This window comes from Balaenoptera acutorostrata, chromosome 4, assembly GCF_949987535.1.
Source record: "Balaenoptera acutorostrata chromosome 4, mBalAcu1.1, whole genome shotgun sequence".
Classification (NCBI taxonomy): domain Eukaryota; kingdom Metazoa; phylum Chordata; class Mammalia; order Artiodactyla; family Balaenopteridae; genus Balaenoptera; species Balaenoptera acutorostrata.
Window position 1 is genome coordinate 34,493,205 of NC_080067.1, and position 17,550 is coordinate 34,510,754.

General features: G+C 41.2%; 1 protein-coding gene across 7 annotated transcripts in view; it reads left to right on the forward strand.

Moving 5' to 3' along the window:
* Positions 1-6,544: 6,544 nt before the first annotated feature.
* The window catches only part of HPS3 (HPS3 biogenesis of lysosomal organelles complex 2 subunit 1), a 44,856-nt gene continuing 33,850 nt past the window's right edge, over positions 6,545-17,550 (forward strand). For all 7 annotated transcript variants that reach the window (XR_451517.2, XR_451520.2, XR_451519.2 and 4 more), the window contains exon 1: positions 6,545-6,905. Coding sequence is in view for 3 of the 7 variants with exons in the window: in XM_007188115.3 (XP_007188177.2) it covers positions 6,689-6,905 (217 nt within the window). In the remaining 4 variants the exon portion in view is untranslated. The remainder of the gene's footprint in view (positions 6,906-17,550) is intronic.

Consider the following 17,550-nt stretch of genomic DNA (forward strand, 5'->3'; position numbering starts at 1 on the left):
AAAGGCTTTGATTTATACAGCACCCTAAACACAAAAGGAAAAGGAGTCTGTTAAGACAGTGGTTCCCAAACTTTGTTGCAAACGGAATCTTTAAAAGATACTGATGCCTGGGCTTCCCTGGTGGCGCAGTGGTTGAGAATCTGCCTGCCAATGCAGGGGACACAGGTTCAAGCCCTGGTCTGGGAGGATCCCACATGCCGCGGAGCAACTAGGTCTGTGAGCCACAACTACTGAGCCTGTGCGTCTGGAGCCTGTGCTCCACAACAAGAGAGGCCGCGATAGTGAGAGGCCCGTGCACCGCGATGAAGAGTGGCCCTCACTCGCCGCAACTAGAGAAAGCCCTTGCACAGAAACGAAGACCCAACACAGCCATAAATAAATAAATTAATTAATTTTTTAAAAAAAGATACTGATGCCTGTGAAAAGATGCTCAACATCACTAATTGGAGAAATGCAAATCAAAACTACAGTGAGGTACCACCTAATACCTGTCAGAATGGCCATCAACAAAAAGTCTACAACTCATAAATGCTGGAGAGGGTGTGGAGAAAAGGAAACCCTCCTACACTGTTGGTGGGAATGTAAACTGGTGCAGCCACTATGGAGAACAATATGGAGGTTCCTTAAAAATCTAAAAATAGAGGTACCATATGATCCAGCAATCCCACTCCTGGGCATATATCTGGAAAAGATGAAAACTCTAATTCAAAAGATACATGCACCCCAATCTTCACAGCAGCACTATTTACAATAGCCAAGACATGGAAGCAAGCTAAATGTCCATCAACAGATGCATGGATAAAGAAGATGTGGTATACACACACACACACACACACACACACACACACACACAAACACACAATATAATGAAATATTACCCAGCCACAAAAAGGAGTGAAATAATGCCATTAGCAGCAACATGGATGGACCTGGAGATTATCACACTAAGTGAAGTAAATCAGACAGAGAGAGACAAATCTCATATGATATCACTTATATGTGGAATTTAAAATATGATACAAATGAACTTATTTACAAAACAGAAAGAGACTCACAGATATAGAAAACAAATTTGTGGTTACCAAAGGAGAAAAGGGGGAGGGATAAGTTTGGAATTTGGGATTAACAGAGACACACTACTATATATAAAATAGATAAACAATAAGGACCTATTGTAGCACAGGGTTGATCAATGAATTGGGCATGGTGTGATTTTGAGAGAAACTCTCCATTTCTGTAGAAGTCATCAAACTGACCTAAACAGTAAAAGTAGTAAGATTTACTTGAGTTAGAGTTTAAGATCTTTGAGTCACCTTATTGTCCAAGTGCCAGCCTCTGAATGCCCTAGCTTTGCACATTCTGGGGTCTAAGTGCCAGACCATCAGTGGAAGTGAGGGGTGCCCAGTGAGTCCCTGGCAGTCTTCCAAGATCTCCACAGCCGGAACCCACTTCTGCTTGAGGCCTCTAAAATTCCTATTAAAAACAAGGGTTCTATTAAGATAATATGTCTCTAGAGTTTCAGTTGTGATTATTGCTCTTGCTTTCAGCAAACCCATAAAGAAGAAAAGCGGGTCTATATGGCCTCTAGGCTGGCCTCTGCTGAGATGTTTGTCTTCTCAATTGATTTTCCATAGTCAGTCTTCTGCCTGTGACAGCAAGGCTTTCTTCACGTTGTTTCCTTCCTTATTTCTTTCCCCTCCAGTCTACGACTGTGGGAAACCAAAGGGGTTGAGTATGGCCCTCACCAACTCCCCACTATCCTTGGCTGCCCTGGGGTACACAGGGAGGCATGAGGCTGCTCAGACCCCATTGTCTGTCTATCCTCACCTCAGTACCGCTTCTGCAGGGCATTTGGCATCTCTGCCTGCCAGCTCTTTATTTTGCTTTTGTTGTTGTTTTCTGGTCCTCACCTCTTGGATTCTTTAGAGTTTTTTTATTTTATCGTCCCCTGGGTCCCTCTTGTGTGATGGTGGGGAGGCTGGGTTTGGGCAGAGCCAGGACCCCTTCTTAGGGACACATACCTGCTTTTAACTCCTTTGCTTCCCTCAAACTCTCCCTCTCTCACCTCAATTTAGCACACTTTGAACAGTCAGTGGTTTGGGAGGCAACTGGTCCCACCTGACGGCATAATTTCCCAAATCTTTTTGTCCTATAAATCCATCTAAACTTTTAAAACTTAAAAGACATGACTTAGATTCTCTGGTTCTGCTCTGTCATCCTTTCCCTGAGGGCGGTGAGTATATAATTTCCTGGTTCCTACTGCCTAAATTGGGGGAAAGAGTATTGGTCACAGAAATATCGTAGAAATAGCAGTTAAGATACCAACATATAAAAGAATAAAGGAATGTGTGGGCCACCTGCCATGTGCCGAGCACAGTGCTAAATGCTTTAAATGAATTATCTCATTTAATCCTCTCAACAACTCTTTATGGTAGAAAATGAGGAAACTGAGGCAGTGAGACGTTAAATAACTATGAGACCATAAGGGTCCCATTCAACTGGGTCCAAGCTCATTCATTCACCAAATACTTATCAAGCACCTACTGTATGTCAGGCAATATTCTAGGTGTTGGGAATATAGTTGTGAAGAAGATAAAGTCTCTACTCCCAATTTGCTTCTTTTTTTTTTTTTTTTTTTAAAGATATATTCTTTTATTTTATTATTTTTTTTTAATTTTATAGCTACTTTATTTATTTATTTATTTATTTTTGGCTGTGTTGGGTCTTCGGTTCGTGCGAGGGCTTTCTCCGGTTACGGCAAGCGGGGGCCACTCTTCATCGCGGTGCGGGGACCGCTCTTCATCGCGGTGCGCGGGCCTCTCACTACCGCAGCCCCTCCCGTTGCGGGGCACAGGCTCCAGACGCGCAGGCTCAGCAGCTGTGGCTCACGGGCCCAGCCGCTCCGCGGCATGTGGGATCTTCCCAGACCAGGGCTCGAACCCGCGTCCCCTGCATTAGCAGGCAGACTCTCAACCACTGCGCCACCAGGGAAGCCCCAATTTGCTTCTTTTCTAGTGAAGGAGAAAGACAAAAAGCAAACATGTTTGTATAATACATATTATATATATGTATAATATGATGCTAGATAGTGATAAAAGGTAAATAAGAATGAGAAAAGTAAGATAGGGTGAGGTGATAATACCAGAAATCTGGGGTGGAAGGTATGTTACATGGACTGTCAGGGAAGTAATATTAGGAAGGACCTAAAAAGAAGCAAGGCAGTAAGTCATGGGAAGGCCTGGGAATAAGTTCTAGGCACAGTGAACAGTAAGTGCTAAGATCCTGAGGTGAGAATGAGCAGGGGACATTCAGGGAACAGAGAGAGGGCGTCTGTGTGCAGGGTGCAGTGAAAGAGAGTGGTAGGAAATGGGGTTGAAGAGAGATAATGAGGTTGGACCGATAATGTAGGGTCTTTCAGGCCGAGCTAAGAAATTTTAGTGTTAATCTGAATATCATGGGAAACCATTAAAATGTTTTGAGTATGAAGGTGATACTCTCTCTTTTTTTTTTAAATTGAAGTATAGTTGATGTACTATATTATAAGTTACAGGTTTATAGTATAGTGATTCACAATTTTTAAAAGTTATACTCCATTTATAGTTATTATAAAATATTGGCTATATTCCCCCTGCTGTGCAGTATACCCTTGTAGCTTATTTTATACCTAATAGTTTGTACCTCTTAATACCTTACCCCTATATTGTCCCATCATTCTTATTTTAAATGTTTGAAGAAACATTTATGAAGTACCTACTACGTAATTGAGGTTCATACAATGATCTTTACTTTGCCTCTAAGTAGCAGTATGATTTGGGGTAAGTCTTTTAGCCATTATATGTCTTGTGGTCTTTAAAAGAATTCCACATATTCAAAATATACAATCTGATAAGTTATGACATATGTACACACCCATAAACCCATTACCAAAATCAAGATAATGAGCATATCCATCATTTCCAAAAGTTTACTTGTGCTCCTTTGTAATCTCTCCCTCACATCCCTGCACCCCACTCAGACCCAGGCAACCACTGCTGTCTGTTACTATAGATTAGCTTGTATTTTCTGGAATTTCATATAAATAGAATCATTTATATAAATAATAGTAAGTGCTATTTTTGTCTGGCTTCTTTCACTCAGCATAATTATTTTGAGATCTAGCCATGTTGCTGTATTTATCAAGAATTCATTCCTTTTCACTGCTGAGTAGTATTTTCATTGTATGGATAAAACAACCACTGGACCACCAGAGAATTCCTGAGATTAGTGCTTTTATAAAAGAGATCCCACAGAGTCCCTAGCCCTTTCCAGCAAGTGAGTACAGAGCAAGAAGTAAGCAGTCTGCAAACCTGAAGAGGACCCTCACCCAGCTATTCTATGCACCTTGATCTCGGACTTTCCAGCCTCCAGACTGTGAGAAATTTCTGTTGTTATAAGCTGCCCAATTGGTGGTATTTTCTTATTGCAGCCCAAGTGGATTAAGACAGTGGCCATCTGCAAGCTAAGGAGAGAGACCTTAGGAGAAACCAGAACTGCAGACACCTTGATCTTGGACTTCAAGCCTCCAGAACTGTGGAAAAAACATTTTGTTTTTTAAGCCATCTATTCTGTGGTATTCTGTTATGACTGCCCTAGCAGACTAACGTGGCCTCCCGTAAGGAAATGATGACACGCCCACTGCTGCCCCTGCATTTGTAACAGGAATAGACAGCTCCTGTTTACAGCTGTGGACAAACATGGAAACCAGGCACATTCCCCACCTTCCCTTGGCTGGCATGTCTTAGTCCCTAAGAATCTTAGATGAGCCAGGTGCAGGTGTAAGGGAGAAGTGGCTACCTCTAGAAGGGACTGGAGTTCCAGGCTTTTTGAGCAAATCTCACTTCTTTCTCCAAAATAGACATTTTAAATGTAGGTGATATTACAATAAAATTGTAATTATAGTCTTGAAATTTTAATTTAGTACTGAAATTGTCATTTTCAGGCTTGAAGCAGAAAATTAATCAAAAGAGGGTCATAAGGCAGGTATTGGTGGAGACGGGGGTATTCATGAGTGTTGTGTCTAAAAGAATGAGTTGCGGGCTGTGTTAGGCTGGTTGTTTTCTATAGGAGCCTTCTATGAGTTTTCGGCCCCAGCTGGGGCTGACCAGAGCAACCTCCTTGTCAACTTCTTGGCCTCACTGAGTTTGGTGAACTGTTGTCTCCCAGAGAGTCCCTATTGGTTGGGTGAAGGAGAGGATATTACTTAGGGCAACTTTATTCATCTAGAGCAGCGGTCCCCAACCTTTTTGGCACCAGGGACCGGTTTCGTGGAAGACAATTTTTCCACGGACCAGGTTGGGGGGGGATGGTTCAGGCGGTAATGTGAGCGATGGGGAACACCAGATGAAGCTTCGCTTGCTTGCCCGCCACTCACCTCCTGCTGTGCGGCCTGGTTCCTAACAGGTCGGGGACCAGTACCGGTCTGCAGCCTGGGGGTTGGGGACCCCTGATCTAGAGGGTTTAGGAAACTGACTTCAATCCAATCGCACCTAATCTGTAAATTCTTAGAAGAAAGAGCTCATGAGGGTGACGAAAGGAAATTTTGATTTTTCTCTTCAGTTCTCTCCCCGCATGCCAAAAGGAAGACAGCATCCCTCAATCCATACTGTACTTACATTTTTTTCTAGATGAATTGGAAAGAGTAGCTCCAATACCCGCTTCATCTAAATCTGTTTTTTTTTTTTTTAATTGGAATTTGCAACCAGGAACTCCACATTGAGATGTCAGGAATAGGTACAGAATACAGATTAGAGGATAGTTTTAGGAGCACTGGAGTGAGAACCAGTGGATTTCACCCCTAGTGCATCTATCCTCTGGGGCTCGGACTAATCTTCTCAACTATTTGGAGTTCATTAGATGACATCCACAATTCTTCAGCAAATTTTTTTTTGCCAAGCATGTTCTAGGCGTTGCTCTTTCCAACTAAACAATTCTGAAATTTTCAGTACTTTTGAGCAACTCTTCAGTGTGTTTAGCCTGGAGATGAGCTGTGTGCACTCCACTTCAGTTTTTTGGGTTTTTTAAAAATATTTATTTATGTACGGTGCATTGGGTCTTAATTGTGGCATGCATGTGGGATCTAGTTCCTGATCAGGGATGGAACCCGGGCCCCCTGCATTGGGAGCACGGAGTCTTACCCACTGGACCACCAGGGAAGTCCCTCCACTTCGCTTTTTGCAGCCCTGTTCTCCAGAAGCTCACAGGCTGAAGCAAGTACAAAATGGTACAAGAAACAGATGATCAAGTGTTTAAATGTACTCAAGGGTCTAAACATCTCGCCTGGCCCAAATCAGTAACGTGAAAAGACGAAGGGAAGGACACAGTGACCCCTGTGCCCAGCAACTCCTGGGCGCGGAGGCGTGGTCAGCACTGAGCGGCCTGGTCCAAGGCCAAAGAACTAAGGGCCCGCGGGGCGCCGCGGTGGCCGGGCGGGGCGGGCGCGACCTCTCCTCCGGCTCCACCCTCGCCCGGTAGCGGTCTCTTTAAGAATCCGAGCCGCTAGCGGGCCTCCTGGCACTCACGTGACTCCGCTCAGCTCAATCGCTCGCGGAAGTGGTCCAGCCTCCGCGTCCCGCGAGGGGGTCTCCGGGTACCCCGCGGGGCGGGCTGGCCGGAGCGGGCACCGCCGGGCGGCCCGCAGCAGGTTGCTGCGATGGTGCAATTGTACAATCTGCACCCGTTCGGGTCGCAGCAGGTGGTGCCCTGCAAGTTGGAGCCTGAGCGCTTCTGCGGCGGGGGACGCGATGCGCTGTTCGTGGCGGCCGGTTGCAAGGTGGAGGTGTTCGCAGTCGCCGGCCAGGAGCTGTGCCAGCCGAGGTGTGCCTTTTCCACGCTGGGCAGGGTGCTGCGCCTGGCCTACAGTGAGGCCGGTGAGTAGCGGTGGGGTCAGGGGGCGCTTGGGCCCCGGATTGGGGCCTCCTTCGTAGAGGACCGAGCGACGCCTATAGCTCTGGATGGGGAAGTACTTCGTGCTTGCCGGACAGTCTTGCCTGGTCTGGCGGCTGATGGAAGGTGTGCGCTGTGCGGTTGTCTTGGCAACCACAGGTTAGAGCCCGCCTTTCGTGGGCGGGGGACGCTGATTGTTCCTGCTTTTCTGGCGTCCTCGCCGGGAAGTCCCTTGGTTGGGTGGCTGGATTCCACTCAACCCAGACACTTAAAACCAAATAAACTTCTTTTAGTATAGAAAACAAGTACACACAAAAGTAGGGAGAATAGTATCCTGAACCCCCAGTTACTCCCATCTTCAACAGTTATGCCAACTCATGGCCAGTCCTTTATCTATTTCTTGTCGATTTTTGAAAGCTCACATTACATGCTGATTTTTAAATCTGTATAAATAGAACTCAGGTCTTAGACCCCTTTTTCCCCAAACAGGGTAACAGCATCCAGTACTCTTTTTCCACCAGAAACGTGAAGCAGTGCCAAGGGGGTACTGTGTAGGTGTATCCCTATTTTAGAAAAATCCAACATTTAAAAATAGGTACTTCTTCAGATTACAGAAGAATTCCCCATAGGATTCTTTTAACCGCCTGATAATACACTTAAAATTTGAATCCTGCTTTTCAAGAGGGGTGTAAAATGCAGTATTTAGGGTGGAAAAGCCTTTGGCTGAGGTACTTTACTAATAAAGTGGAGAACATGAACCTGGAGGATTGGAGATCTCTGCCTAATCGCTACTCTGTCTGCAACTGATTAGGTGTGAGTTTATAGAAACTTTTGGGTCTCAGTTTCTGTTTAAAAAAAAAAAGTAATTTGAATGCTAGATCAGTGATTTCCAGACATTGGAATTTTGTGGATCAGCAAAGAATTGTGGGGCTACCATACACAGTATCTGACTGTTCATTTTGTCAAGTAAAGATATATATTTAAAAAAATGAAAAGCCCTACTGTTTGCCGTCATCGTTATTCATACTGATAATAGGAGAAACACTTAGCTCCAAACACTGGATGTCTTTCTTTATGAGCAACTTACTATACTGTTATTATTTTTTCTTTTTGATTAGTGAAGACATCAATAGGGGCCTGCAGGCCCATAGAACAGTTTGAAAACCACTTATTAGATCTGTAAGTTCTCTTTCAGCAGAAGATTCTGATTTTGGTATTTTTTATGATATTATTCTCCTAATCATTTCACAGTATTAGTAGTTTTCCCCATCCCACCTCCTTTTTAGACCTAGGAGTTCTCACCTTCAAGAGCTCTGCTGAGTGGCAAACTCACCAGTTTCAACATTAGTATGTGTGTGTCTGCTCGTGAGGGAGAGACAGACAGACACTGTTTACATGATTTGTACCATTTGTCTTCCAAATGGACATTTAATCTAGAATTGGAAGTAGCAGGCATTATGTAAACCTCTAGCTTTCTTGCCTGTCACTAGTGGTGATTCTGGAGAATCCTTTGATTCCGCTACTTGTGTATAAGAATCACCTGGGGGAATTTTAAAAAACCCAATTCCTGAACCACAACCTCAGAGAAAGTGTCAGTTTCCTGGGGTGTGGCCCAGTATTGGGTGAGTCTGGTGTTTAGTCAGGATTGAGAATCACTGACCTAGAGCCTTACTGGCTCCTGTAGGCAGTGAGTAGTATGGTACTGAAGCCTTGAAAAACAAAGATATTTTTGTAATTCAGTTGGCTGTCTTAAAAAACTTCAGGAGTCCTGTGGTATGGCATTAGCATGTCAGATAGCTCAAGGGTAACTTTCAGCTTGAACTTAATGCCTGGGTACAGCTTCTATCAATCCACGGGTAGCGGACTCCTAGCTATGCTGATATCCAGATAACTCGTCTCACACTTCTCAGATTTTTCTTTTTGGTCTCTGTCCTTTCACTCACAGTAACGTGGACATGGGGATTCCTGCTCTAAGCCCAGGGTCTCCTCCACCCCCAACCCTGTCAAAAACAAAGTGAATCTTGATCAGGGATTTATATTTACTGTAAATGCTTTGCAGGTCTCTTATCCAAACAGAAAACATTTTCAGTTTTTTCTTTTTCCATTTCTAATTATCAGGATGCCAGTCTTCTTTCATAAATTTTGGGGGTATTAGAATGTAGGTCGAAAATTTGAAGGATGGGCCCTAAATATCATCATCAGTAATGGAAATTTAATATAGGTTTTGTGTGCGAAGGGAGGAAGAGGAGATGTGAGAACTCGCTCTCGAGGGAGAAAGACCTGGTGGCCAGGTTTGAGTGCTGTGTGGGGAGCCCTGGTGCTGGACACTTGCTTATGGGGTGTCTGGAGGTGGTGAGGCAGAGAGGACAAGACCTCATGGCCCTCATTGCCTGTCCTTTAGCACAAGTGCATTAAAGAGCCCTAGAATGTCTATTATCTCCCCCCAAGCCCTACCCTCCCTCAATTTTTTTTTTTTTTTAATTAATTAATTTATTTATTTATTTATTTTTGGCTGTGTTGGGTCTTCGGTTCGTGCGAGGGCTTTCTCCAGTTGCGGCAAGCGGGGGCCACTCTTCATCGCGGTGCGGGGACCGCTCTTCATCGCGGTGCGCGGGCCTTTCTCTATCGCGGCCCCTCCCGTCGCAGGGCACAGGCTCCAGACGCGCAGGCTCAGCAATTGTGGCTCACGGGCCCAGCTGCTCCGCGGCATGTGGGATCTTCCCAGACCAGGGCTCGAACCCGTGTCCCCTGCATTAGCAGGCAGATTCTCAACCACTGCGCCACCAGGGAAGCCCTCCCTCAATTTTTTTAAAGTCATAAAACATATTTTCATACATTGTATGTTATTTCTGCCTTCTGTTATCCATTTTTTCATAGGAGTGCAGCCTTTTCCTTAATCTGGTATTAGTGTTAACCAGGTTTATGATCTTGCTGCATAAAAGGAAAAGTTTACTTATTTTTTTAAAAAAATCAATGACTCTCAGCTTAAGGATAAATATAAGAATGATTTCTTGATTTACTTAATGAAGACAGGCTGTTGTAAAATAAGTACAATAAAGCCCTGGGCACATAATACCTTAAAAAGTTTAATTCCTTTCTCTTATAAAGGGCTATAACCTCCACAGAATCCTCTAGACTTATATTTCCTTTCGAACATTTTGAGAGACAGCGTGGAATGAACATTGGCTTTTGAGCCAACCAGATCAAGGTTTAAACCCCAGTGCCATCCGTTTGTTGGCTGTGTTGCCTTAGGCAGGTTACTCAGCTTATCTGAGTCTCAGATTCCTGATCTATAAAATGGAGAAGGGGATAATGTCTTGAAGAGTTGTAAGGATTAACTGAGAGAACTCTAAAGCTCTGTTCAAAAGGCTTACCAGGTAGACACAGTAAGTTCTAGTTCATCATTTATAAAACAAGTTATTAATTTGAAAACATATTAATACAAGACAGGATAGGCACTATCTATAGTTTGCAAATTATATGTAAAACAGTTGATATATAGACTTTACCAATGAAATAAGCATATATTTATAAACATATGATAAAAAGCTTTTATTATAACTAAACAAATATTCTTAGTTTTAAAATTCATTTAGTAACTTGAATATGACACCAAAGCACTGACAAGAGAAAAAATTGAAAAATTGGATGTCATCAAAATTAAAAAGTTTTGTGCATCAAAGGACACTATCAACAGATTGAAAAGGCAATCCACAGAATGGGAGAAAATATTTGCAAAGCAAATACCCGATAAGGGATTAATATTCAGAATATATAAAGAACTCCTATAACTCAACAGCAAAACAACCCAATTCAAAAGTGGGCCAAGGATTTGAATAGACATTTCTCCAGGTGGCCAACCAGCACATGAAAAGATGCTCAGCATCACTAATCATCATGGAAATGCAAATCAAAACCACAATGAGATACCACTTCATACCCATTAGGTTGGCCATTATCAAAACAAATAGAAAATAACAAGTGTTGATGAGGATGTGGAGAAATTGGAACCCTTGTGCATTGGTGGTAGGAGTGTAAAGTGATAGAGCTGCTGTAGAAAACAGTATGATGGTTCCTCAAAAAATTCATAGAATTACCATATGATCCAGCAGTTTCACTTCTGGGTATATACACAGAATAATTGAAAGCAGGGACTTGTGCAGATATTTGTACACCAGTGTTATAGCATTTTTCACTAGAGCCAAGAGGTGGAAGCAGCCCAAATGTTCATTGACAGATAAATAAGATGTACGATATCCATACAGCCTTAAAAAGGGATGAAATTCAGACACAAGCCACAACACAAATGAACCTTGAAGACATTTTGCTAAGTGAAATAAGCCTGACACAAAAAGACAAATATTGTATGATACAATTTATGAATTCAGAGAGACAAAGTGGAATGCTGGTTGTCAGAGTCTGTGTACTCAAGGCACTACTTCTGATTTATTGCAGTGTTCAGTCCTAGTTTTCTGTTTTATTCTTTTTTTTTTAACATCTTTATTGGAGTATAATTGCTTTACAATGCTGTGTTAGTTTCTGCTGTATAACAAAGTGGATCAGCTATATGCATACATATAACCCTTTTGCGTCTCCCTCCCACCCTCCCTATCCCACCCCTCTAAGTGGTCACAAAGCACCGAGCTGATCTCCCTGTGCTATGCAGCTGCTTCGCACTAGCGATCTATTTTACATTTGGTATTGTGTATATGTCAGTGCTGCTCTCTCACTTCGTCCCAGCTTACCCTTCCCCCTCCCCATGTCCTCACGTCCATTCTCTACCTCTGTGTCTTTATTCCTGTCCTGCCCCTAGGTTCATCAGAACCATTTTTTTTAGATTCCATATATATGTGTTCGCATATGGTATTTGTTTTTCTCTTTCTGACTTACCTCACTCTATATGACAGACTCTAGATCCATCCACCTCACTACAAATAACTCAATTTTGTTTCTTTTTATGGCTGAGTAATATTCCATTGTATATATGTGCCACATCTTCTTTATCCATTCATCTGTTGATGGACACTTAGGTTGCCTCCATGTCCTGGCTATTGTATATAGTGCTGCAGTGAACATTGTGGTACATGACTGTTTTTGAATTGTAGTTTTCTCAGGGTATATGCCCAGTAGTGGGATGGCTGGGTCATATGGTAGTTCTATTTTTAGTTTTTTAAGGAACCTCCATACTGTTCTCCATAGTGACTGAATCAATTTACATTCCCAACCAATTTACGTTCCCTTTTTGCCACACCCTCTCCAGCATTTATTGTTTGTAGATTTTTTGATGATGGCCATTCTAACCAGTGTGAGGTGATACCTCATTGTAGTTTTTTTTTTTAATAAATTGATTTATTTTATTTATTTATGTTTGGCTGCTGTGGGTCTTCCTTGCTGTGCGTGAGCTTTCTCTAGTTGCTGCGAGCAGGGGCTACTCTACGTTGCAGTGGCTTCTCTTGTTGCGGAGCACGGGCTCTAGGCATGCGGGCTCAGTAGTTGTGGCTCGCCGGCTCCAGAGCGCAGGCTCAATAGTTGTGGCTCATGAGCTTAGCTGCTCTGCAGCATGTGGGATCTTCCTGGGCCAGGGATTGAACCCATGTACCCTGCATTGGCAGGTGGATTCTTAACCACTGCACCACCAGGGAAGTCCCCCCTCATTGTAGTTTTGATTTGCATTTCTCTAATGATTAGTAATGTTGAGCATTCTTTCATGTGTTTGTTGGCAATCTGTATATCTTCTTTGGAGAAATGTCTATTTAGGTCTTCTGCGCATTTTTGGATTGGGTTGTTTCTTTTTTTGATATTGAGCTGCATGAGCTGCTTGTATATTTTGGAGATTAATCCTTTGTCAGTTGCTTCCTTTGCAAAGATTTTCTCCCATTCCTGAGGGTTGTCTTTTCATCTTATTTATGGTTTCCTTTGTTGTGCAAAAGCTTTTAAGTTTCATTAGGTCCCATTAGTTTATTTTTGTTTTTATTTCCATTTCTCTAGGAGGTGGGTCAGAAAAGGATCTTGCTGTGATTTATGTCATCGAGTGTTCTACCTATGTTTTCTTCTGAGAGTTTTATAGTGTCTGGCCTTACGTTTAGGTCTTTAATCCATTTTCAGTTTATTTTTGTATATGGTGTTAGGGAGTGTTCTAATTTCATGCTTTTCCATGTAGCTGTCCAGTTTTCCCAGCACCACTTACTGAAGAGGCTGTCTTTTCTCCATCGTATACTCTTGCCTCCTTTATCAAAGATAAGGTAACCGTATGTGCATGGGTTTATCTCTGGGCTTTCTACCCTGTTCCATTGATCTATATTTGTGTTTTTGTGCCAGTACCATATTGTCTTGATTACTGTAGCTTTGTAGCATAGTCTGAAATCAGGGAGCCTGATTCCGCCAGCTCCGTTTTTCTTTCTCAAGATTGCTTTGGCTCTTCGGGGTCTTTTGTGTTTCCATACAAATTGTGAAAGTTTTTGCTCTAGTTCTGTGAAAAATTCCATTGGTAGTGTGATAGGGATTGCACTGAATCTGTAGATTGCTTGGGTAGTATAGTCATTTTCACAATGTTGATTCTTCCAATCCAAGAACATGGTGTATCCCTCCATCTGTTTGTATCATCTTTAATTTCCTTCATTAGTGTCTTATAGTTTTCTACATACAGGTGTTTTGTCTCCTTAGGTAGGTTTATTCCTAGGTATTTTATTCTTTTTGTTGCAATGGTAAATGGGAGTGTTTCCTTAATTTCTCTTTCAGATTTTGCATCATTAGTGTATAGGAATGCAAGAGATTTCTGTGCATTAATTTTGTATCCTGCTACTCTACCAAATTCATTGATTAGGTCTAGCAGTTTTCTGGTAGCATCTTTAGGATTCTCTGTGTATAGTATCATGTCATCTTCAGTGACAGTTTTACTTCTTCTTTTCCGATTTGGATTCCTTTTATTTCTTTTTCTTCTCTGATTGCTGTGGCTAAAACTTCCAAAACTTTGTTGAATAATAGTGGTGAGACTGCGCAACCTTTTCTTCTTCCTGATCTTAGAGGAAATGGTTTCAGTTTTTCACCATTGAGAATGATGTTGGATGTGGATTTGTCATAAATGGCCTTTAGTATGTTGTGGTAGGTCCCCTCTATGCCCACTTTCTGGAGAGTTTTTGTCATAAATGGGTGCTGAATTTTGTCTGAAGCTTTTTCTGCATCTATTGAGATTATCATATGGTTTTTATCTTTCATTTTGTTAATATGGTGTATCACATTGATTGATTTGCATATATTGAAGAATCCTTGCATTCCTGGGATAAACCCCACTTGATCATGGTGTATGATCCTTTTAATGTGCTGTTGGATTCTGTTTGCTAGTATTTTGTTGAGGATTTTTGCATCTATGTTCATCAGTGATATTGGGCTATAGTTTTCTTTTTTTGTGACACCTCTGTCAGGTTTTGGTATCAGGGTGATGGTGGCCTCGTAGAATGAGTTTGGGAGTGTTCCTCCCTCTGCTATATTTGGAAGGGTTTGAGAAGGATAGGTGTTACCTCTTCTATAAATGTTTGATAGAATTTGCCTGTGAAGCCATCTGGTCACGGGCTTTTGTGTTTTGGAAGATTATTGATCACAGTTTCAATTTCAGTGCTTGTGATTAGTCCGTTTGTATTTTCTATTTCTTCCTGGTTCAGTCTCAGAAGGTTGTACTTTTCTAAGAATTTGTCCATTTCTTCCAGGTTGTCCATTTTATTGGTATATAGTTGCTTGTAGTAATCTCTCATGATCCTTTGTATTTCTGCAGTGTCAGTTGTTACTTCTCCTTTTTCACTTGTAATTTTGTTGATTTGAGTCTTCTCCCTTTTTTTCTTGATGAGTCTGGCTAATGGTTTATCAATTTTGTTTATCTTCTCAAAGAACCAGCTTTTAGTTTTATTGATCTTTGCTATTGTTGCCTTCATTTCTTTTTCATTTATTTCTGATCTGATCTTTATGATTTCTTTCTTTCTGCTACCTTTGGGGTTTTTTTGTCCTTCTTTCTCTAATTGCTTTAGGTGTAAGGTTAGGTTGTTGATTTGAGATTTTTCTTGTTTCTTGAGTTAGGATTGTATTGCTATAAACTTCCCTCTTAGAACTGCTTTTGCTGCATCCCATTGGTTTTGGGTCATTGTGTTTTCATTGTTATTTGTTTCTCAGTATTTTTTGATTTCCTCTTTGATATCTTCAGTGATCTCTTGGTTATTTAGTAGCATATTGTTCAGCCTCCATGTATTTGTATTTTTTACAGATTTTTTCCTGTAATTGATATCTAGTCTCTTAGCGTTGTGGTCGGAAAAGATACTTGATACAATTTCAATTTTCTTAAATTTACCAAGGCTTGATTTGTGACCCACAATATGGTCTACCCTGGAGAATATTCCATAAGCACTTGAGAAGAAAGTGTATTCTGTTGTTTTTGGATGGAATGTCCTATAAATATCAATTAAGTCCATCTTTTTTAATATGTCATTTAAAGCTTCTGTTTCCTTATTTATTTTCATTTTGGATGATCTGTCCATTGGTGAAAGTGGGGTGTTAAAGTCCCCTACTATGATTGTGTTACTGTCAATTTCCCCTTTTATGGCTGTTAGCATTTGCCTTATGTACTGAGACGCTCCTATATTGGGTGCATAAATATTTACCATTGTTATATCTTCTTCTTGGATTGATCCCTTGATCATTATGTAGTGTCCTTCTTTGTCTCTTGTAATGGTCTTTATTTTAAAGTCTATTTTGTCTGATATGAGAATTGCTACTCCAGCTTTCTTTTGATATCCATTTGCATGGAATATCTTTTTCCGTCCCCTCACTTTCAGTCTGTATGTGTCCCTAGGTCTGAAGTGGGTCTCTTGCAGACAGCATATATATGGGTCTTGTTTTTGTATCCATTCAGCCGGTCTGTGTCTTTTGGTTGGAGTATTTAATCCATTTACATTTAAGGTAATTATTGATATGTTTTTTCCTATTATCACTTTCTTAATTATTTTGGGTTTGTTTTTGTAGGTCCTTTTCTTCTCATGTGTTTCACACTTAGAGAAGTTCCTTTAGCATTTGTTGTAAAGCTGCTTTGGTGGTGCTGAATTCTCTTAGCTTTTGCTTGTCTGTAAAGGTTTTAATTTCCCTGTGGAATCTGAATGAGATCCTTGCTGGGTAGAGTAATCTTGGTTGTAGGTTTTTCCCTTTCATCACTTTAAGTATGTCCTGCCATTCCCTTCTGGCTTACAGAGTTTCTGCTGAAAGATCAGCTGTTAACCTTATGGGGATTCCCTTGTATGTTATGTGTTTTTTTTCCCTTCCTGCTTTTAATATTTTTTCTTTGTATTTAATTTTTGATAGTTTGATTAATATGTGTCTCGGCATGTTTCTCTTAGGGTTTATCCTGTATGGGACTCTCTGTGCTTCCTGGACTTGATTGACTATTTCCTTTCCCATGTTAGGGAAGTTTTCAATTATAAGCTCTTCAAATATTTTCTCAGTCCCTTTCTTTTTCTTTCTCTTCTGGGACCCCTGTAATTTGAATGTTGCTGTGTTTAATGGTGTCCCAGAGGTCTCTGAGACTGTCCTCAATTCTTTTCATTATTTTTTCTTTATTCTGCTCCCTGGCAGTTATTTCCACCATTTTATCTTCCAGCTCATTTATCCATTCTTCTGCCTCAGTTATTCTGCTATTGATTGCTTCTAGAGTATTTTTAATTTCACTTATTGTGTTGTTCATCACTGTTTATTTGCCCCTTAGTTCTTCTAGATCCTTGTTTAATGTTTCTTCTGTTTTCTCCATTTTGTTTTTGAGATTTTGGATCATCTTTACTATCACTACTGTGAATTCTTTTTCAGGTAGGTTGCCTATTTCATCTTCATTTATTTGGTCTTATAGGTTTTTACCTTGTGCTTTCGTCTGTAACATATTTTTTTGTCATTTCATTTTTTTTTTGATGGGTGGGGCTGTATTCCTGTCCTACTGGTTGTTTGGCCTGAGGCATCCAACACTGGAGTTTGCAGGGAGTTGGACAGAGCTGGGTCTTGGTGCTGAGATTAGGACCTCTGGGAGGCCTCACTCTGATTGATATTCGCTGGGGTCTGAGGTTTTCTGTTAGCCCAGTGTTTCGGACTCGGAGCTCCCACCACAGGAGCTGGGGCCCAACCTCAGGTCTGGGAACCAAATCTCACAAGCTTTGTGTTGTGGCAAAAAAAAAAAAAAAAAAAGAAAAAAAAAAGAAAAAAAGGAGCAGTACAATATCAAAGAGTAAAAAACAAAATAAAATTAGAAAGATAAAAAATAGATTAGGAAAAATAAAAATACAATTGAAACAACTGCAACAAGGTAAAATAAAACCACAACAGAAAAAAGAAAAATAAGGGGAGGGGGGGGAACAAGCCAAAAGTAGAGAACAATAACAAAGTATAAAGAATAAAATAAAATTAGAAAAATAAAAGATTTATTAGGAAAAATAAAAATATAAATGAACCAACAATAATGAATCAGCAAGGTAAAACAGAACCCCAATGTAAAAGAGGAAAGAAGAAAAAAAAAAAGCCTTGGCTATGGGGGCGGAGTTTAGGCAGGGGTGGAACTTAGGCAGTGGTGGGGTTTAGGGTGGGGCAGGACCTAGGCGGGTGGGGGGGGTG